Source organism: Melopsittacus undulatus, chromosome 5 (genome assembly GCF_012275295.1).
Source record: "Melopsittacus undulatus isolate bMelUnd1 chromosome 5, bMelUnd1.mat.Z, whole genome shotgun sequence".
Taxonomy (NCBI): domain Eukaryota; kingdom Metazoa; phylum Chordata; class Aves; order Psittaciformes; family Psittaculidae; genus Melopsittacus; species Melopsittacus undulatus.
In genome coordinates, this window is record NC_047531.1 from 63,936,509 (window position 1) to 63,959,057 (window position 22,549).

Below are 22,549 nucleotides of genomic sequence, written 5' to 3' on the forward strand. Positions count from 1 at the left end.
GCTACAGCACAGGCCAAGATCTCTGTTATACTTGCCCTTTCTTCAGCGAGGTCAGACAAGCTGTGTCCCTGCTCCTGAATTTGATCTACCTGAACATTGCTTTGCAAACAGGTTCCAACCTATTTTACAGAAATTTAGGCAGAACCAAGCACAGACATCCACACAAAGCTCTATGTCTGCTCTAGCACCATTTCCATGGCACATCGCTATTGTACCTGGTGCTCAGATCTCACCTGACCTTAGAGGAACAGAAACATCCACTCATGACATGGCTGAAGCAGCCACTTCTGCTTGGGTTTGGCTAAGAACTTGGCCATGGTCTTCTTCAGACTGCACAGAGGTCTGACATTCCATGCCCTGTGATGGTTTAGGGCAAGTTTCACGCCTCCAACAGCTTGGGTAACAGGTACTTGAGTGGGCCCTGGGGACATGTCCATGATGCCTGCATACACACTTCTGGTGCTTCAAGGAACTTAGATTTGCACCTATAAGGTAACTATTACTTAAAAATATGCATCTTAACTGCTGAATTACCTTCATTTCTCCCCTCTGTACTCCCTTGCCCATAATTCTTTTCTGAGCCAGACTGTAAAAGACTGTATATTAAAAAAAATCCTTGGCCCAAACCACAATATCTTCAATTATGACTTTCAATTATTGTCATTTTTAAATCACCATCATCTCAGACAATGTCAAGTTTTCCATATTTGATTTATTCTATAGACTTCTAGGCACCATTTCCCGCACGGTGATTCTTTTCTTCTAACAGTGCTTATCACACTACCTGCATCAGGTAGCTGATGCAAAGCACAGATACCATGTAAAAGAGACAAACTAACATGGCAGGGCAATTCCTCAGGCACAAGTTAGATTTTATTTACATTGCTGCAGTTTGAGCTTTAGTATGAAGCAGGACCCATTTGGAGAAGACCCAGTACACTGCACAAGGGTAGGCTGCACTGACACTGCACTGAGGCCATGAAGTCTACCCCTCATCAGAACACTTATTTACATCTTTAGATAAAAAAAAAAATCTAAGGAATTAACTTGGAATCTTTTGTTTCAGGAAAAAAAAAAAAAAAACTGAGGTGCCTCCCAGGACCCCGTAAGCAGATTCAGGTGTCTAGTTTGAGCTCTTACTTGGCAATTCAAGGGATATTGTAGACTTAAGTTCATCTTTTTGTTAAGGAATTGGGAAGCTGTTAGGTGGGAAGGTTCCCATTTGTATTTTTCTAACCACAGATCAAAGCTTAACCAAGTTGTACATCTGCTGTTCTAAAGCCAGGGGGATTTCTGTCTCTTGCACAGATATTTTGGGGGTTTTTAATTTAAGTGAAAAGCTTAACAGCAACCTTAGATACATAAATATCATTTGCCACTTACCTCTACTGAAAAGCTTTCTTCTAATGTAATTCAACATTTCTCTAATAGAAAGAAACCCGTACATATAATTCTCCTATTTTCTGTACAATTAACACACTGGCTATAGCAGTATTTTTTGCACATGCCAGACTTCTCATAATGGTCTATAAATTAGTAGGTTTTAAAAAAGCCTTGTGCTTTTCATAGCAATTTTCCTCCTATCTTAAGCTATATTAAGTCTTTTGGGAGATCTACTGCATCTTCTGGGATGGTTCCCAACTCATATCCAGAGTTGTAGGGGAGCAGGTTCAGTTTCAGGTGCATAATTATGAAGAGAAGCTTCACCACGTGGAACCTCCCTGTGCTGTCAGGGCTCTGAGGTCCCATCCTGCTCACTCCAGTGTGCTGACCTGCCTCAGGCAGAGGAGTGTGGGGTGTTCACAACAGGCCCTTCACCTCAAACTGTGGTCTCTGTTCTTTGAGCAGTTCGACTGTGAAGGTGCTGACATATCAATCTCTTCTCTCTCAGGTACCTGAGATGGAGAGAGAGAGGGAAAAGGCATTTCAGCAACACAGAATCTTACAAAACTTCAACCCAAACTCTACCAAGGCAAGTTGAATAGCTGAAAAACATCATCAGGAAAGCTTTTCCCATAGCAATTGACATTCTCTATTTTTTTGATACATTTCTGGGCCATTTTGATTCAGAGATTATCACACAGTCAGTTCCTAACAGATCCACAGCTGGTGCAGGCTCCCATTGCTTTTGACTTCAAGACCCATATACCTGTTCAGAAACACCACTGTGTTTCTAATGTGTACTGGCTGTGCATTTTGAGCTACCACCACAAGAACTTGCAACATTTATCACAAGTCAGGTTTTAAAGGGACATTAAAAAATTAGCACTAAGCTCCCTTCAATGCTGTGCTGCCCAAGCCCAAGGAAATAACACAGCAGCAAGTAAAAATTGAGGAACCATTGTGAGGCTCAGAAAACAAACCAAGTAAAAATAAAAGTGACACCGAAAGTCAGAATCTCCTGGAACAATCCCCCATTACATCTGTGGTCAGTATTTATTCTGCAGTCTTTAACAGCAGCAGCTCATCTGGTTATGAAGAATACATGAAGAGGATAACTCCCACCAAGCCTCACTTAAGTAATTGCAGCACTGCGACCCTACTGCAGAAACCCATTCCCTTCTCGAGCCAACCCCTAATTGTGAATATTCTCCCAGCTTCAAAGTGACCCCACTCCTTTTCCTTCTATTTGCCTTGAAATAGTCTGTTGAATCTCCTGTTGTTCTTCTTCATTTATTCTACGCAGAATTGATTCCAAAAAAGGAAGATGAAACTGAATATATTGAGCAACCTAGCAAGAAGACAAGAAATGCACGTTAGCAACCACACTAGCTGAGAAAAATGCTGGGAACTACTAGAAGTGGTGGGATACGTACATCACTGCTGATCTCTTCTACATCTCTGTCCATGAGGAAGAACTTGGCAATCTTCTCCGAGGGACCCTGCAGCAGTCTGTGCAGTAAGGGGACATCCCCACTCCTCAGTTGCTTCTTCTCTGAGGTTCAAGAGAAACATGGTGATGCATAGAACACACAACAGCACCTTGGGGTACTTCACGTAACTAGTAGCTTTTTTTCTTGACAAAGACCCTGAATTCAACCTATGTGCAATTATTAGATAACAAACAAGGCTCCAACACATATTAGCAGGAGAATATGGCACCTCACTTATGCTATGCATGGTCAAAGAAATAGGTAGATACAACAGAAAGGAGCTGTGATTTAGGTAGCCACATAAGCATGGCCCAGGCCCATCAGCTTGACCCCACCTCCCTAAAACAAAACTTACTTCATAGATTTCAAACATAATTTCAGCTTCATATTCTGACATTTAAGATACATGCCCATCAGTTCTCTCTCCCATTCTTTCGGGTATTTCTTTTAATAAGGATCAAATTTCCTAAAGCAAGAGTGTGTTGCAGAAGTAAACATTTTCCACCAAAAAAAGTAATTTTAACTAGGCATCCAAAACTATCCACTGAAGTATCCCACATGCCATGGTTGTCACTGTGCAGAACAATGGCTAGGGCAGAAAAGCTTTTTAACACAGCCTTGGAATACGGGAACGCTAAAGGCCTGTTTAGCCTTCCATAACCAACTATACCAGCCCACAGTTACTCAGGTTCTCCCCTCCACCATAGGTCCCAAAGGGGTCTCCAGAAGAGCCGTGATGCCACACAGCTTCCACACTGTCCAAACAAGGACAGATGCCCAGGATGAACCCTGTTACTGCAAGTCCAGCCATACACACACACGCATGTGCGCACGAAGGGTCACTAGAGATGAAGGGATGGCAGAGCAGTGTCCATCTTACCTCCAGACGCGTGGATAATATAAAGTGCAAATTCATGGGGGCTGTTTTCTATCTGTTAAACAGAAAGAGGTGAGACATTACACAGCTCTTCCCTGTGAGGGTGCTGAGGCCCTGGCACAGGGTGCCCAGAGAAGCTGTGGCTGCCCCATCCCTGGCAGTGTTCAGACTGACCCAGTGTTTCCCTGTCAGCAGACACTCTGTGCTTCTCAACTCAGCTATTTAAACCAAAACTGTTGCCCGTACAACCACATTCAGCAAAAGGCAGCCCTTCTGAACAATTACTTCTCAATTTATTCTCTTCAACTTCACAGCCTGCTCTGTAATTCCATTTCTTGTGTTATTATTCAGAGAAGTCAATTTCTCGTTTTAGTATCACACCACAAACTCTTACTAAAGGTATTAAGCCATTCTGTCACAGCAAAGTGTTCAGGCAAGTTACAATAAAACAAGGTAGTTTACAGCATGGCACTGATCTTGAGCACTGCTTTTAGCTCTGACTGTCTGGAGCTTTCCATGTGCCCGGATCTAACAGGACCCATCTCCCAGACCTTCGGGTTAGAACAGAATTCCCAGCTATTTCGAGCACAACACAATGGGCAGTCCCTGTCACTAGAGGGAAGCACGGCCATGGGCATTGCACAAACCCGTCTGTGCTAGGAAAGGCTCCAAGTGCAGCTGCGTTTTCCTCTCCTGGGCCTCAGTTCAGAGTGAGGTGACTCTTACCTTAAACTTCTGAAGCAGTTGTTCTATTACTTGTCTTGTCCTCATCTGGCTGTTGATTCTTATTTTGGTTTCTGATCCAAAAGCTGGAGTAAAAACCGATGTCTAGGAACAAAACCAGCAGCAAAAGGGCATGAGCATGAGGGCTGCTGCACACAGCAGCAAGGACCACAAAGGATGTAAACCAGCACAGCTCTGGGACAAAGCAGGCTGTCAGGTGTGGCTGAGAGAGCGGGGCTTGTTCAGCCTGGAGAAAAGAAGACTTGGGGAGACTTAGAGAAGCTCCCAATGCCTTTTAGGGGACACAAGAAATCTGGAGAGGGACTCTGGACAAGAGCCTGTAGGGACAGGACAAGGGAGAATGGCTTTAACCTGACAGAGGGGAGACTGAGATGGGATGTTAGGAAGAAGTTCTTCCCTGTGAGAGTGCTGAGGCCCTGGCACAGGTTGCCCAGAGAAGCTCCATCGCCTGCACTCTTCAAGCCCAGGTTGGACAAGGCTTAGAGCAACCTGGTCTAATGGAAGGTCTAGGTGAACTCCCGTGGCAGGGAGGTGGAACTGTGTGAGTTTAAAGGTCCCTTCCAACCACTCTGTGATCCTATGACAAAGCACAGGTCATGCAGTGTTCTCAGGAGAGCACCCTTGGTACCAGGACTACTGTGGACTGCATCATGCAGTGTTGAGTTCAGGGCCCACCAACACCATCCTGACCATACATGGGGCCGTTGGAGAGGTGCCCATCAGCTCAGGGGCCTGCAGCTACTTGCTGGGAATTCTGAGCTGTCCCAGTACCCACCCTCAGGTGATGGCAGCAAGCATTTGTACCTCGTGATTATAGAAGTGGCCATTAATTGAAAACCTGCGAGTTTCTGCTTCTGCCCTGGCAATCGCAGGGAGCCAGGTCCTGCTCTGCAGAGCCACCATGGTGCTGCCAGCCTGGGACAGGGTGGCACAGTCCTGGTCCTGCTGGCTCCTGGGTGTCAGTGTACGGCTTTCGTAACAGGAATAACCTGGACAGGAAAACCTGATGAGCTGCTTTATCCCCACTGCCAGAATCCCACAGCAAGGAGCCCCTGGATGGAAGGTTTTAATTATTATCATCATCATCATCTTTATTACTATTAGCACTGCCCACTAGAAGTGGCCTTTTTTAAAAGATACCTGCACAGCAACCTTTTCACTAACCAGCCACACATCACTGTTTCACCAGCATGGAATAGATGTTCAGAGACAGAGATAACTCTTTGTTGGCAGGGAAGGCCTAATGTGTCAGATTATATTTGCAGCCACAGAACAAAGAATTTTTAGTGAACATAAGAGCACCAACACTAACTTTCCTCAAGGTCTTCCTTTTCTTCAGCAGATTTCAGTGTCTCCTCGCTAATGTGATGGAGGTCATCAAATTCTCCCCAGCGTGTCATTCCCCTGAAATACAAAACATACATTTATAGTGTGTTTTACTATGTTGTAATCTATGCAGTACAGATTACTATTGATTAACAGATTTGTAGGAAAATATTAAAAATCCATTCCCTATATGTATATATTCAAAACACACTCAACTCACTCCAATGAACATGCCAAGAAACAACGTGACTTGTGTTCCCTGCATTTAAAGAGCTCATTTAAGATCAAACAGCCAAGCTGCTCTGCATACCTTCAAGCATGTCAGGGCAGCTTCATGTTGTTCTGATCATGAATTAATATTTGCTTTAAGATTCAGATCTCCACCAGTCAGAAGTGTTTTTAAGAAATAAAAGGCAAAGCATAACTCTAACCAGCAGACTGACCCCATCCTGCAGGCCAGATGCACCCTGCCCCAGTAGACCTGGTAAAGGGGAACCAAGAGAACCAGAACTGCCTCAGACTCAAGTTCCTCAATGATTACATCCCTCAACTTCCACAGCAAGAGACAGGCACCAAGACTGTCCCTGACTTTACTGGAACTCCCCAGCTGCAAAGAAGGCAGAATTAAATCCACAGTTCTAACATGTACCACATGGAACCTGAACCAAAGGATAATTAAGAAAATGAGTTCTGAAATACAGAATTTATCAGGGAGTTACTCAAGGTAAACATTGGCCCAGCCTCCATATTACACATTACTCAGCTTCAGCTCATCAGACAATTCAAAGTTCACCAACCAACACTTGGGAAATACTGTTCAAAACAGAAAGAAGAAATACTCTGAGAACCTACATTGGTTTTTAAAGCTACAACAAATATAGCAGGAGTCCCATCAGCACAATGGACTTGATGGGCAATGCCAGAGGTAGCAGCCTGAAGGAGCAGCTGGTGGTGTGTGTTTCTGAGGAGGTTTAACATCAGATTTCACACAGACAAAGCCAGTATTCATTCCCTGGCTAGACCTTGCCCTAAGAGGCAACTCTTTCTCACCTGAGGTACCAGGAAAGGTAACCTCCTCCACCTTTTCAACTGCTCTTCATCTGAAAGCCAGGCAAAGAAGTAAAAAAGATGTCCCTTTCTGCCCAGCAGAAGTTGTTGAAGGACCACCACAACTTCTGGGGAACCTGGGATATGCAGCCAGACACATCCATTGAACATGAGCTATCTTTAAATACTACTGTGCCTCCTTCTTAGGGAGGTTAATTCATTACCTTTTACTAGGGAACAAACCCACATTCTCCAAAGACTTTAGGGTTACAAATGAGGGTATCTGCTTCTCATCCTGAATTTTTAATCGGATCGGATGTCGGATGCCCCAAAATATTGACAAGATTCCTTCAATAAACGGTTTGCTTCCTTCTCGCTGGAGAAAAAAGGGAACAAGAGTAACAATAATAATAATCAAGAGACATTTATTTCCCCTCAAACTTAACAGAAAAATGGTGAAATCATTAAATCAACAGGAACACAGCTTGTGAAGGAGAAGCAAGTCCAGACCACTAAAGCAGAGTCTGTGGTATGAGAAATGATTCATGCTTCAATCCCTCATTCAGCTCCATAGAGGATGCATTTCTGGGGCTCAGCTTCCCAGCATTTCCCTGCACTAAAGGTTCACAATCCAGGAGAGAACATCAGTCTGTCCTTGATGGGGTCACAGTCATCCTACCACTACACACCAGGGGTTAAAGCAGAAGAGTGGGGGAAGTGCACCCCACAAACATCTGCAGCACAACTCCTGACAATATCAGTGCCCATTAGAGTTTTTCCTGCTGTTACATTGTGCTTTCTGTATTACTTTCACACTTACCTGAGTACGTGACAGCTGCAGATTTTCTTGGTCAGAATAGTAAGAGTTATAAGTCTTCAGAAGCAAACTGAGTTGCTCTCTAAAATAAAATACCACAACAAAAAGAATCATGTTTTTAACATCCATATCACTGTAAACCCCTGTATCTCTTACCCACTGCCTCTTTGTTAATGATTGATACTTCATTTTCCAGAAGTAAATTTGTGTCAGGACACTGGGTTACTTTTAAGCTGCCTCTTTACAGGCCTGATACACAGAGGAAATAAATTACTTGTGGTCTGCTATGATGTTAGCAACCCTGCCCCAGAATAACTTGTACTTTGGACTTCTGTTACAGTCATGGAAGGAAGCAAACAGGAACAACACTCCCATGCACCAGCATTGCAGGTGATCTGCACTCAGGTTACCAGATGTTTTCCCTGCATGAGGGCTTTTGGTGTTTTTTTATATTTTTTTCAAATAACGTTACTTATTTCAAAATACCTCTAGAATGTCTAGAGAAAACATTTCAGTTTCCTTCTGCTTGAGACATAACAGAGAAAGGATGGAGTTGAAGAGAACCTCTGCCAACAAGCAAGGGTTATAAACCTGCCCATCATCTCTTTTTTCAAACAGAGATTAAGGATGCAATTACAAACAGCAGCATAACATCCTGCTTTGAAAATGCTGCATTGAGTCAGGAAGGCAATATGAGGCACACTGGTGCTAGCAGTGTTTAAAATTCAGTATTTAAGAACCACCAGAGATAATTAAGCCTGCCTCCACCATTGACAAACTCACACAGAGCCCTTGTGAATGAGGCAAGGGGCAATAAATGCTGTCTTGCACAAATACAGGCTGGGAGTGATTGCTTTGGCACTGACGCTGGGGAAATGCACCTTCTGGCTACCACTAAGCAGCTGCTGGTCCCAAGTCAGCTGTGCCATGCTGAGATGCACCAACACACACAGAGAATATCCTCTTCAGGGCAAGGTGTTGGAATTACAGCTCAAGGCCCAATTTGGTCAAAGTACTCTGCCTTGTTCACACTACTTTTGGCAAAGCATAAACACCAAGTTGACTACATCCAAAGAGCACGGAAGTGATAAGCAGCATCAACCACAAAGGTAAAAAGCAAGCTGTGACTTGGCTAGGGAGAACCAAGGCGGAATTAAGTGATAACACAGAATCATAGAATAGTTAGGGTTGGAAAGGACCTCAAGACCATCTCGTTCCAACCCCCCTGCCATGGGCAGGGACACCTCACACTAAACCATATCACCTAAGGCTTCATCCAACCTGGCCTTGAACATTGCCAGGGATGGAGCATTCACTACCTCCCTGGGCAACCCATTCCAGTACCTCACCACCCTCACAGTAAAGAATTTCTTCCTTATATCCAATCTAAACCTCTGCTGTTTACGTTTTAACCCATTACCCCTTGTCCTATCACTACAGTCCGTAATGAAGAGTCCCTCCCCAGCATCCCTGTAGCTACCCTTCAGATACTGGAAGGCTGCTATGAGGTCTCCACACAGCCTTCTCTTCTCCAGCCTGAACAGCCCCAACTTTCTCAGCCTGTCTTCATATGGGAGGTGCTCCAGTCCCCGATCATCCTTGTGGCCTCCTCTGGACTTGTACCAACAGCTCCATGTCCTTTTTATGTTGAGGACACCAGAACTGCACACAATACTCCAAGTGAGGTCTCACAAGAGCAGAGTAGAGGGGTAGAATCACCTCCTTTGACCTGCTGGTCACGCTTCTTTTGATGTAGCCCAGGATACACATTTCAGGACCATCAAGAATGAAACACTGTTACACCAATTAAGCAGCAAATATTATTTAGATTGTAATTCAAGAAAGCAAATTCCACCAGCAGAGATAAGTAAGTTCGGGAAACAATTGCATGGAAGCAACAAATTCTTCCTCATGGACAATCTTCAAGCACCAACTGATATGACTAACAACAAAGCTGTTTAACATACTGCCTTGCAGTGGGGAGTGAAAACACTGTGTGTGTTTGCAAATAGTGGCTCTTCTTTCCATGCTTTTGTCTAGCATGAGATACAAGGGCTGAAGCATAGGCAGAACAGACAGCACTTGCAAGCTCTTCTTACAGCAAGTTGCACTGAGACCTAATGAAATTGTTCAAAATTCATGTACCATCAAAAGTGCTGTTACTGCTCCTACATCAACTTCCAGTAAAAAAAAAAAGAAACAAAAACAAAAAACCCCAAACCACTCAAAACCAAAACCAATCCCAAGAATTGACTTCCAGCACCATTACTGAAAATCAAATCACACCCGAGAATGTGCTCAGTAGAAAGAGCATTTTACAATTCAACAGTCAGAGATCACCACAAACAAAGGAATAATGTGGGATGTGTAGGAATTTTTCATCACTGTTTCCCTATAACAGCCATAACACACCCAGAACATGAGGAAGTAATCCATGGTGCAGCACCCTTATTTAAAGATGATAAAGCTAAGAGCGATCGCTCCCCTAGGAACAGAATCAGTTTGTCCATCACAGCAAACAGTTCAGAAAGATAAGTTCAAGGATGAATGCCCAGCACATCTTCCTGACCAGATGGTGATTCAATTTAGTCAAACTGTTTAAATGCTCCGCCATTGACTCTGGAAACCTAAAACCAAACAAATAAGAAGAAACAACCAAGCAAACAAAGTTGGTGAGTCAGGGGATCTCAACTATGATACCAAGAAATGGCTTGAAACTGACAGAGGGGACATTGAGATGAGATCTTAGGAAGTTCTTCTCTGTGAGGGTGCTGAGGCCCTGGCTCAGGGTGCCCAGAGAAGCTGTGGCTGCCCCATCCCTGGCAGTGTTCAAGGCCAGGTTGGACAGGGCTTGGAGCAGCCTGCTCTAGTGGAAGATGTCCCTTCCTGTGGCAGAGGGGTGGAACTGGATGAGCTTTAAGGACCCTTCTATCCTAAACCAGTCTGGGATTCTATGAAACCAGTGCAAGAGAATAGAAGGATAGATTACACAGAGAAACACAAGTAATTTTGATTGTAAACTGCTATGTATGATTTTAAGTGTTCCAGTGAAAGTATGTTCTCCGAGGACTATCACTGTCTTACTCCAGCAGTGTACACCCTCTTCTGTGTCTTATGACTGTGTTTCTCAGCCACCTCTTACCATCAATGCATCCACAACACCTGGAAAATGCAGTATCTCTGCATAATGCTAAGCAGAACTTCACCACTGCATGCGTTTACATAGGATACAGACCTGCAGCACCTGCTTCTTCCTTCAGGACATATGACCCTAAGGCAAGCAAAGTGCCAAGGTGGCTCAGATGGACATGGTTATGTTTGTGGTGGAGGTTAGGCAAAGTGTGCTGGTCGAAAGTTTTCCCTTGCATTCCCTATCTTTGCTCCACTTAAACTGAACTTGGCAGTGTCCTCCTGCTTGATGAGGTGAGAAGGGAAAAGATACTCAGGGCTTTTACTTAGCAGATAACATTAGAACAAAGGCTGCACCTTGAAACTCAACAAGGTTAACTGCATTTCCTTCTAACACATTGGATGTAAATTATTTACCGGAACTTACTACAACTCTCAAAATATGTTTTCCAGTGGCTTTATCAACCAGGCATGGGGCACCAAAACAGCATTTTAAATAATTACTTCAACTCTTAAACCTTAGTAATACAGCTGGTGAAAGCCTTTCTTCCTTTGAGCTGGAATTGCTCATTACAGGTTGTCTCATGAACTATGAGGATTGTATTCAGGTCATCCTACCAAAAGGTAAAGTTCTAATAGACATAGCTATGAATCAGATAGAAGCAAAATTGGGATCATACTGGCTAAAGGTAAACAAGATTAAGCATGTCTCTGCTTCATACACAGGCAAAATCCAGATGCTATGTGAGATTAACATGCAAGTAGGAGATACGGAGTTTTGTTTGACAGATGTTGTGACAGACCTGCTGATCCTGCTTGCACAGTGCTTGAAGCATAGGGCATCTTATACTTTGCAGCCTAGTACGTTTGGCAATCATTTTATTGATTACCAAGTTGTCATTTTGCAAGCTTTTTCCAAGTAGAAAGTTGGGGTGATCTGTTTCCTGGAGACCCAGATCATACTCTGAGAGCCATCTATTACTTGTAAGCCATGCTGGCTCCTAAAGCAAATAAAATTCACAGGCTAAAAGCACTTAATGATGTGGTAAGAGTTATCTCTGAAGCAGATTTCTGTTTCTCAAGATTTTTCCTTAGTTTCTTGTCTTGTCTAGAATAACCTCCCAATAAATTCCACAGGATTTTGGTCAGATAAATTTTTCAGGTCTCAGCCCTGCATTAGTGCACCCAACAGTGACGAACCACACAAGCCATTACAAAAGCCCTGAGGGAGAGATTTAACAGCCGTTCACTGACTTGTTTGACCTTGTGTAGTGGGGACAGGAGGAAAGATTTTTCCTTCTTTTAACCCTAGAAATGAGTAACACATGCACCAGCCTATTAGTTCCAGAAGCCTTTCTGTAACACATCTTTAATTACAAAGGCCCAGAGACTGCCATAACCAGGGGGCATGTGGTCATCTCTGAAGGGTTAAGCTGCTAGAAAACCTGGGGCTCTGTGCTGCAAGACTGTTCCGCATAGCGCAGCTCTGGGACAGCAGCCAAATGCAGCCATTTCTGGAAGCCTGAGCTAAGTAACTGGTAGAACAACCTAGACATAAACCCAAAAAGGTAACATTTACTGCAGAATCGTCACTTGGTTCAGTAATGAAGGCAGGATACAAAGGAGCTGTAAAGTCAAGAGCCCTGGTGGGTAAAAACCACAATACAGCCCAGACCGTTTTTACTTGAAATGCCAACACAGAACAGTTACCTCTGCCTTCTCCCTCAATTCCTAGACACTTATCCAAGGATATTTATGGCAGTTATTCATAAAGACAATAGTTCAGCCAGCCAAATGCCCTGGCCAGCTTTTAGAGTCACCCCTTGTGCAATTCCCAAGCAGCAAGCTTGCTACATCAGCAAGATTCACACAATTCAACTGGAAGAGGCTTAATGTAACAGTCAACCAAAGGTATAGATGAGAGATGGTAGCCTGGAAACTGCATCGGAACTGTATGCTTAAGTGCATACAGAATATGTCAATGATTCTTGAAACACTTGTTACGTGGTGGGTTTGGTTTGGTTTTTGTTTTCCAAGGCAAAGCAGCTTCAGCCATACTTGAAACCATGACTAACAGAAGGGTCTCGACCATGATTCACGGATCATTACTTGAACAGGCAGTAACAACTCAAACACATTGGTTCATCTGGTACACTTCCAAATGATTTTATATGCAGAGTATATAAAAGTTCACACAGATTAATTACCTTTAACACAAAGTCACTATGTCCCAACAACACTTTAAGAGGAGGAGGAGGATGCATTTACTGTCTGCATGCTTTGGGCAAAGCTCTGACACCCTTAGAAAGCGAGAAATTCACAGCACTACTCATACCACATATAGAAGTGTCAGGATTCAGATGCAAATACCTATTGCACTTGGAGAATATCTATTACAAGCCCCATTCCTGGGTGTATGTGTACTTAGCTTCTTTACACGGGAATATTAGGAGAGGTGGAAATGAAGTAAGAGAAGAGCCCTCTCTTTCAGCTCCTATGCTCTGGTCAACAACAAAAAAAAAAGCTATTTCTCTACAAAGGGGATGGAACTATATAGCAGACAGCTCTGGGCTCACAGCAGCATTAGGAAAAACTCAGCCAGCCAGATTTAACCAAGGGAAAGCATCCCATGAAAAACAGTTTGAATGCAATTCCAAGCTTTATACAAGGAGGTTAAAGAACCACTTCACACAGAAGAGAGCTGGGAGCCTGGCAGATCTTTTGCAAAGAAATTCCCTGTCTGTAGCCACAGACTAAAGCATGTGCCTCAGACAAGTAGAGCTCAAGTGAAACTCTGGAACTCATGTTCACTTCTAAGAGATTCCAAAGATAGGAAGGTCATCCTTGTTAATTTGGATCAATATCCTCTGACGTCAATATCCTCTAAACGTGCTGTTCTACATAAACAAAATCTATAGACCAAGAGGTTTAATGCTCGATTCTTGAAAATCCTTTATAAGGGCAACTTTGTTCTGGAGACACTTGACAGAATGCAAATTCTAGGAATTGCTACTGCTACAGGCCCAGCTCTCTGCAGGATTCCCTGTTAATGAAGAAATACAGAGTGATTTGAAAGAAAGCAGCCAAATCATTAAACGGTTTTCATTTCTTTTAGTAGTTTACCTGGTTATGAACTTCTCCTCATTGATGGAAACAGAAGGTAGATGCTGTGCTTTCATAGTCACTTTCTTCATTTATTCCAAGGAGATGAATCTAAACAAAAGGTTCAAATAATAATTATAGCCACTAAGAAAGACCAAGTGGTAAACACAACCACAAAGCCTTAGTTTGCCAAGTGAAACAGAATCAGACACTCAAGCTAAGGGTTAACTACACCATATATTGACCTTTTTGTGTTCAGCCCTAATACAAGTATATTTCCCACTCCTAGTAAAAAAGCCATAGGCCATTCCCACCAAGTACATTACAGTACCTTGAATCATGTAATCCCAGACTGGTTTGGGTTGGAAGGGACCTTAAAGCTCATCCAGTTCCAGCTCCCTGACATGGGCAAGGAACACCTTCCACTAGAGCAGGTTGCTCCAAGCCCAGTCCAGCCTGGCCTTGAACACTGCCAGGGATGGGGCAGCCACAGTTTCTCTGGGCACCCTATGCCAGTGCCTCACAGAGAAGTACTTTATCCAAGTACTATATACGTCAGGATTTTCTCAAGTAGTTTTAGGACCACTCCACAACTCCATGATTAGCCTTCACTCATTAGCAGACAGACTCCAACTACTGGTCAGAATTTACTGGTTAGTTACAGATAAAGCATTGCCCAGGGTCACCAGAAAAACCCCAAGTGAGTCAGCAAACCAGCCCTTAACCAGGGTTGTAGAGCTAGACAAGAGAAGAAGTGCTGATCATCAGCAGTGTCCTGCAGCACACAAAGAAAGCAGCTGAGAGATTAAAGAGAGCATAAGGCTATAATTAAAGTGATGTAGCAATATAATTTACAGATCTCCATGTTGCAATTCCAGCACATTGTGTAGGCAGCAAGCCACCACCTTAAGACTCCAACAATGCATTCTTCAGTAAGTTTAATTACGGAGTCTTGGCTGCCTTTATTCCCCCTCAGGTACTAGAAGAAAAGGCAGACTGAATAAAGTAACTGAAGAGACTCAGACTTCAGACTGACAACAGATACTGCACTAAAAAACTTAGTCTCAGCCCAAGACATGGCAACACACAGAAAGGCCAGAGGGTGGGAAGGGGAAGGAAATGGACTCCATGGAAAACATTAACATCTCCAAAGGCTGCACTGGAAGTAGATCTTTAATTTCTAAATATTAATTGTATTTCTTAATGCAATAACTACTTGTATTTGTCTCTTACATAGGCATGATGGCAGAAGCATTCACTTAACAGCAGTTGATGCCCTTTCTCCCTCGTGCTCTGGACTTGAGCCTGATTTCAGACTATGTGGACAGAGCCTGGTGTAACACGTCTGAAAAGCAGTTTATTGTCTATAGTACTAATACCAAATAGCCTTCAGGAAACCAATTCAGAAAAGAAATCCAAGCTTGGAAATCTCATTGCTAGCTAAAGAGTAAGTGCCTAGCTTCTATCCAAGTGATCCTACATTACTGAGCTCCTGGGTTAGAAGTTACCTGAAGTTTTTCATGGTCATACAAGAATATCTTCTAAAATAAATGCAGACAAACAAGAAGCTGTGTAGCAACACAGTATCTTCACCCTACACAACATCTAGGACATCTTTTCACAACCTCTAAACCCAGAGGGCACTACCAAAATGAGCTTTATGGGAGCAGCTGGGATTTCTAGCAGCACTGTACCAGTAGCTCACCAACAGAACCAGGAGGGATCCCACATCTTGTTGTCCTTTGGGTGACAACCATCACAGCAGAAACACACCTGGAGGCCAGATAAGCCCAGGGACTTCTGTACAGCCATGAGTTTGTATAGAAAGAAGAGATCACTGTATATAATCAATACAATCTTGCTCTTTCCCTTTGCCTCTGAAATAAGGTGAGTTCAGAAACCATTGGACACCCCTTGAGATCTGTTTTTAGGGAATTTACAAATACCTCCATCTGAATCAACTGCCTGTGACATAGTATTTCAGACTAATTTTAAATGGTGCAGAGGAACTGATCTACATTGGCACCTGGACAACTAGATATACACTTGGGCTTCCTCCCATTCATCAGGAATCAATATGTTAAGAAGCAATAACCAAGTTACCAGTACCACTGGTAGAGCAGCAACTCTAGCAAGCTCCTGCACTACTTCACTGCTGGTGGTGGCATTGTTTTCAATAGAATCTGACCTTCAACAGATTCATATGAAAGAAAAGCTGAGACTGAGAAGTGACCTTTACACAAAAGATGATAATCACTGACCTGTTTTATTACAGGGAATGACTTTCACTAAATTATTTGCCTTAAACTTGGGTACATCTTAAATCAGCTTAAAAATGGTTTAAAAACAGCTTAAAAAACAGACATTAAAATGCTGACACTGAAACAAACTGGAACAGTAGTTGGTGATGGGAACAATTCCCCACCACACCTCCCCCTTTTGCTTCCCTCGGTGCCCGGACAAAGACTGACCTCTTCTATAGCTGGTACAAAGCACAAAAATCTCATTACACCGATGTGACCAGTTCTGCTTATCAGAGTTGTACGAAACACTTCCACACCACCAGCTCACCCCAGAGATAAAACACTCCATGTACCCTTCCTAGAAGCTCACACATTTCACAGCCCTAATTTCTGCTTAACCCAGAAAGCTGCAGGTTGGGAACATGCAGCGACTTCCCCAGCACAACTAGTGGACATCACAAATGACAGTATATTTACATTAGTGCTCTGTAAATTCTTGTCACATATTCTGTCACCTCCTGGCATTTTCTTGTTTTCCATGTTACTCTCCTGCAGTTCTTTTGATGAAGCAAACAGAAGTGAAATGGGGTTTTTTCCACTTTTCTCTATGATTTAAACTAACAAAAAGAGGCCGAATTTTCAGTTCTTCCAATTACACATGGTTCAGGCCACCTATTCGTCTATTCAAAGCAGTCTCCTGCCTTGCTTAGTGTCTTCATCATTATATTAAACTGGACTAGAACCACAGAATCTCCCCTCAGGTAGGCAAGAACTTAAAGAAGCTAAGACTAACCTCCTGGCCCAAGACTTCAGGAAGAAACTTAAAACTCCAGGGAAGACTGAAGCCTAAAACACTTTTGAAAGGCGAGAAAGAAGCAGAAGGGAAAGACAGGACTAAATGAGGAGTGAGGCAGACAGAAAATGAGCAATTCCAGAGGAAGACTGTTAGTGGAGAGGCAGATGAGAGGACTTGTTTCATTTCAATAAGTACAGTGATTTTGAAGTTATTTGCTTAAGGGGACAGCAGAGGGACAGGACAACGAAGGAATGACAAAGTAAAGGTAACAGCAAACTGCCACGCTGATTTTTACACAATGACAAAAGGAAGCAACTGTAGGGGAGGGCTGGAAGGAGAGGGGCACCCCACATCCAGAGCTGAGCCCAGCAGGAGCAGGAAAGCAACATTTTAATTTGTACATAACAGCCGGGATGTGCTTTTTGGCACATCTCTATACTGTATTATTGCCAAGCAAGCAGTGAACTGCACACAGCTCACACCAGTCTTAACAACAACTAAAAGCACAAACTTCCCCAAAGATTCCTAGGCATACTGACCCAGTGCTTCCCCAAGCTGTCATAAAGACATAGGAAGTCAGAATGGGGTGAACCTTCTCCCTTTTGTGTGTAGAAACCCCAAGGCCGAGTTTTCTTTACTCATACATACACAAGCACAGCACGATGAGCTTGGCACTGTAGTCACAATAGCACCTATACCCAAGTCACATTCTGGACTCGGAAGTGTATGGTATTCAGCCAAATTTTGGACCAGATAAAACCAAGTTAAGGATTTATTCACATACTTGAGAAATGAAGTATCAGCAGAATATTTTTCCTCATCTTTACCTAGTCACACATTTTATTAGCCTTCATGTTGTTTCTTTTTTTAAGTTCCGTGTCTGCACCAGTAAAAGCAAAGGTCTAAATGAAAGAAAGCATTTAGTCTGAACACTTGCATTTTTCCTTACTGCAAACAAGGGTTTCTTTGGGTTTTTTGTCTTGCAGACTCCTTTACTGTTTACTTTAAAAACTAATTGCTGCAGTACAGAGGAGTAACCACACTGCTTGAGTACAAAACACAGCTCAGCCCCCTGCTCAGGCAGGCTCAGAACAGCCTTTGGTGAAGTAAGTCAGCGTTAATCGGTGAACATGGCCCCCTAACTGAGTGGAGGAACAAGACACACAAGCTCCCCCCCTTCACACAACAAGAAAGCAGGGATTGTACCAAATCTATTCCCAACACTAAGTAATCCATTCTTACGGAGTTACTTTTACTTTTCTTCCCAGGTCCCTCAGGAACAATGGCTCTTACTTGCCAAAAAGGGCATACAAGGTCACTGATGTGACCTTTGCAATCACACTGAATGAAGAGCAGCAGAGGCTTGTGCCCATGAACATGCTGATCAACAGCAGCAGCACTTCCTATTCCTGTTTCAATCACAACTGATTCACACAAACCACCTCAAGAATTAGGAACTTCAACAGCTTTTGACCAAATATTTCTCCCTCCCTCCCTCCAGCACCCCAACCACCCAGAATGCATTCAATGGGAGTTCTGGGTGACTGCAAAGGACCTTGCTTCCCACTGACACTGCACTTTGCGGGGCAAGCAGAAGAGCTCCAGCGTTATACAGCACTTACCTGCACACAGGGTCAGAGCAGAAGCAGAGGAGGAGTTTCACGTACCTTGCACTGAGCTCTGGAGAGGCATGACAGCAGCGCACTGCTGACAGCTACCTCTGCCACTTCAGGGAACCCACAGAGCTCTCAGTTACTGTTCTGCTCCACAAACTGAGAGTGCTGGGAGCCCAGGACACTCCCCACACCTCAGAGCATGTCGGGAATATTTACCTACCCACCTGCCTCCCTCTCCCTCCACTGCGCTGACAGGAGCTCCCTTAGTCACGGTTACACCTATGGGGAGGCTCTGGTTAACACTTTAATCTCTAACTTCATAATGAGAGGCAACCTGCTGACTCCTGGTAATTATTTGCCAACAGGGCGTACTCTGAAACATCCTGTGCTGGAAGAAGCACTGTTAGGCTTTAACCTCTTCTCTGTTTGGCAATCCATAGGATAAAGTCATTTTTCCTTCTCCAGATAAATGCTAATCTTTGGTGCAATAACCGAGCCATACAATCACATCATGCTCAAGTAGAGATCTATGGATTTATAACATAACAGAAATGGTGACAACACAGCTTCATCATTTAATCACATCCAGTTGCATAATCAAATCTTTGCTTAACTGTAAAATAGCCTTATGGATGCTACTCTGTGGGCAAGAGTTGTGTCTGTAAGAGAACACATTGATGCTCAGCAGCTAATTGTATAAGCAGATGTTTAAGCTGTAAAAAAAAAACACATTTGAACCAACACACACCTTCTGAGCAAATTCTGTTTGCCCATTCATTTATAGCAAGAGATCTAGTCACAAGATCAAGCCTAAAACAGAAGTCACTGGGCCACAGAGAGAAGAGCACAAAAAAATACTGAGCCCCCAATAGCCTTCATACCCATCTTCTGGCTCTGGGATTTAGATCAAGCTACTTCTGCCTTTAGTGGTGGACTTGGCAGTCCTGGGGGAATGGTTGGATTTGATGATCTTAGAGATCTTTTCCAACTCGGTTGATTCAATGATTGTATGTTAGAGAGGCAGAACAGACTCATGAAAGTTTGATTCCTGCTCACATCTGTACCCTCTGGGGCACTCCTTTCCAGAGCTTGTGCACACAACACAACATAATTGGTATCTGAGATTATAGTTTATGCTGCATTTTCTAGCTCAGCACCTGAAAACTATTCAAACAAGGGTTTCACTGGAGTATATATAACATTGAAAAGTCTCTCACACCACAGGAAGGAGCCAACACACCAGATTTTTGCTCAATTCACAACAGCACACAAGCTCCATGTGGTGGTACACTTGGAAGTTCACATCAAGCTCAACCCCTGGAGCTGCCCCATTTCTTGTGCAGTTGTTTAACACAAATCCATGCAACACCCCAACTTGCTTAAAACCAGAGGTTTTATTTTCTTCTGGCACAGCTTCAGACTCTGCCTGATCCTCTTGGGATCAGAGAGCAAGCACAGCCTGGCACCTGCAAGTCTCCAAAGCAGGATAACATTGGATCTCTGACAGACACATATGCCACTCCGCTGGACCCTTCCACTGTTGGGTACCAGAAGGTATCCAAGTATTTCTAGATCTGAAGACAATAATATCAGCTTAGAACAGGGCAATGACACTTAACCCTTCAGTGTAACTCAGGCTTCATCCCAGCTCCCAGCTTGTAAGGGTTTGGGTTTTTGGTTTTTTTTGGGGGGGGTTTCTTTTTAAGATACATTTAAGATTTCTGAATAAATTTTCAAGTTTAAAAGCAAGTTTTGAAAACCCAATGCTTAAATTACTTGACACATGCAAAGATCTCTCTGTAAGAAATTAATACAATAAAACAATGAAAAACCTAATTTGAATAAAGGACTAGAGTTCACACTTCCAGTTAAGCCAGGCTTAGTGAAAATGGCTCAGGTTTGTTTCTCTCCCACTTAACTAATTCCACCAACAGCCTAGTTGTCATCTCACTTGAGTCATACAAAATTACTCACTAACTACTTTGTGAAGACTGGTCAGTGCAGGCTAGGAATAGGTACCACATGGAGAAGGGGAAGAAAGCTTTAAGGACACATACAGGAATTAGTTCGCTGTAAGCTCCAAGAAAGAGACTGCTTCTATTCCTTTCACAAGAAAGGAATAATCAATGCACACACAGGTTTGTGGGGTTTTGTGGTGGGTTTTTTTTTTTTTGGCTTTTATGTAACATAATAAACATAGTTCATATTTCCTGGAAATCTAAGAACAAGCCAAAACATGACTATACTGTTTCACCCTTCAAATGCAAGGGTAACAATGATTTCTTCAGCACAGGCAGGGAACATGCTGCTTTGAGTCTCTATAGGCTGTATTAGATTTCTGGCATTTCATGATGAACATTCAAATCATTTTAAGTTAAAAAAGAACTGGAAGTTTGAGGTCAGCTGTTTAATAACTTGGCCTCAAATCATTAAACAGACTGCTGGAGCTAAAAAAAATCTCAAATGGATAAAACTAAGACTCCTGATCTATTTTTGTAGTACACAGTCACAAGAAGCAGTATAGCCACTGTGAGATCCTACATGCTTGCTGGACTCCAGTGGAAGTATTCTGATAAACACAGCAGAATACACAAGCTCACAACAGATTGCTGTGCTTTATGGTGAGAAGGAAAATCCGTAACATTGTTTGCAAACAGCTGTTTCTGGCCAACTTCATTAACCCCAAACAGAAAAAATCCTTCATGGACTTTGAGCCAGCTACTGTAATGCAAAGGTAGAGCCTCATCAGGCAAGATTTGAAACTAACTTAACCAAGCGATCAATTCTTTCATTTGTATTGCAAACATTACCAAGGGATTGCATTGATAATAGCACAAACCAAGGAATTTAGAACTGCTTTTCCCCACAAAGGAACTCCCATTCCTTAGCAAGATGATTTTCTGTCATCACACCAAAGTGTCAACAGGTGTGATGCCAACTTGTGTGCCAGGACATGGTTTGGAGACACACCTGATAAGAACAGAAAACAAAGTAGGAAGCAGAAGATTATCTCAGATTAGTAGATATACAACGCACACATCCACTGCTATGCCTTATAATTTATTATGTGCCACAATCCCTCACCATCTTCTGAATTTTGGGGACCACAGTTTTTTAAGGTACAGAAAAGAGGCAGAGCAGATGCTTGTAGCAGCACATGTGCTAAAGGGTATGGGGTTTTGACATCACTTAAGGAGCTGGAACTTCCCAGGTGCTGATTTTCACCTGCACTCTGCTTGCATATGTCACTCTTTGCCCTCATGAATCACCTTTAGAGAAGCAGGTCTGCAGCACCATTAGTCATGCACCATGGCTTTGCATTGATTATACACACCCATTTAGTCATCCATTTGATATTACAGAAAATGATAAAGCCATACAAGAATTTTCATTGCCTGGAGCTAGAAAATATTTTAAAGGGCAGAACCAAAGGGAACTGTCGTGTCCAAAAAAGCCATGCAGCTCCTCACTCCCATTAGAGCATAAAATCACCATCTCACCACACCCAGCCGATTTACACAGCACTTACCAGCTGTAAGTCTTCCACAGTTAAGATTTTCAGACCCACATTTCACTCAAATCCCAAGGTATTGCATAAAACACCATTTTCACAGATTCCTTTCTATGTACCACTCTACATCAGTACGCTTCTACCTTCAAGAGTCAAAACCCCCTTGTCCACCTTGCTTCTGTAACACCACCAAAAAAAGATCTCACAAAGTCTTGCTCCCCACCCTCCACAAACCTCCATTCTTTTTCTTTCTTGTCCTGTGGGCTCTTTTTATGCTCAGGTCACTGCTCTGCAGTGGTCAATTGAGGTTTATGTGACTGTAACACCTGAGCCCCATTTCCAACATGCTAACGAGTTTTCTTTAATCACTTCTTTGTTAAGGCAGCTGAGTCATCACGTGGACTGTCTCCTATATTCTGTTTCTCTTAAAAACATCCCTCCAGTCCTCTCTACAACCAAATGGTCATC

The 22,549-nt window shown here is 43.0% G+C and overlaps 1 protein-coding gene across 2 annotated transcripts; it reads right to left on the reverse strand.

Annotated features, from left to right (window-relative positions):
• Positions 1-692: 692 nt before the first annotated feature.
• RASSF6 (Ras association domain family member 6) lies at positions 693-18,769 on the reverse strand. Of its 2 annotated transcripts, none has more exons than XM_031044732.2 (11): positions 18,622-18,769; positions 13,937-14,026; positions 7,688-7,766; positions 7,092-7,243; positions 5,807-5,898; positions 5,299-5,483; positions 4,477-4,578; positions 3,754-3,805; positions 2,817-2,935; positions 2,634-2,731; positions 693-1,895 (listed from the first exon to the last, which is right to left on the reverse strand). In XM_031044732.2, the coding sequence occupies exons 2-11, from the start codon at positions 14,005-14,007 to the stop codon at positions 1,820-1,822; spliced, it is 1,026 nt and encodes a 341-aa protein (XP_030900592.2). In that variant the 5' UTR covers positions 14,008-14,026; positions 18,622-18,769; the 3' UTR covers positions 693-1,819. The 2 variants fall into 2 exon arrangements, with proteins under 2 accessions (XP_030900592.2, XP_030900591.2); XM_031044731.2 differs by having other exon boundaries at positions 18,577-18,764.
• Positions 18,770-22,549: the final 3,780 nt, after the last annotated feature.

Coding starts and splice junctions, on each gene's coding strand:
- RASSF6 (XM_031044732.2), bottom strand. CDS start 14,007: ATGAAGAAAGTGACTATGAAAGCACAGCATCTACCTTCTGTTTCCATC. Junction 7,767..13,936: donor GAGGAGAAGTTCATAACCAG/GTAAACTACTAA, acceptor ATTTTATTTTAG/AGAGCAACTCAGTTTGCTTC. Junction 4,579..5,298: donor GCCACTTCTATAATCACGAG/GTACAAATGCTT, acceptor TTTTGTTCCTAG/ACATCGGTTTTTACTCCAGC.